Here is a 243-nt window from a genome sequence, read left to right as displayed (position 1 = left end):
GCGGGGGGGACGGGGCGCCCAGGGAGGCCGGCGGGGCCCTCATGAGCCCCAGCCGCTACTTCAGCGGTGGGGAGAGTGACACGGGCTCGTCGGCCGAGTCTTCCCCGTTCGGGTCCCCTCTGCTGTCGCGCTCCATGTCGCTGCTCAAAGGCTTTGCCCAGGACAGCCAGGCCAAGGTGAGCCAGCTCAAGCACTCAGTGGGCCGCCACGGCTCCCTGTCGGCCGACGACAGCACGCCGGACA

At 71.2% G+C, this 243-nt stretch overlaps 1 protein-coding gene across 1 annotated transcript in view; it reads left to right on the top strand.

Annotated features, from left to right (window-relative positions):
* Positions 1-243, top strand: part of C2CD4C (C2 calcium dependent domain containing 4C) — a 2,876-nt gene that overhangs the window by 662 nt on the left and 1,971 nt on the right. Inside the window, 2 exon segments of the mRNA XM_025041164.1 lie at positions 6-240; position 243. The exon segment at position 243 is cut by the window's right edge and continues 1,971 nt beyond it. Coding sequence (XP_024896932.1) covers positions 6-240; position 243 — 236 coding nt within the window.

Source organism: Pteropus alecto, unplaced genomic scaffold (genome assembly GCF_000325575.1).
Source record: "Pteropus alecto unplaced genomic scaffold, ASM32557v1 scaffold30, whole genome shotgun sequence".
Taxonomy (NCBI): Eukaryota; Metazoa; Chordata; class Mammalia; order Chiroptera; family Pteropodidae; genus Pteropus; species Pteropus alecto.
The sequence above is the reverse complement of the archived record's forward strand: the minus strand, read 5'-3'. Positions and strand labels throughout refer to the sequence as shown.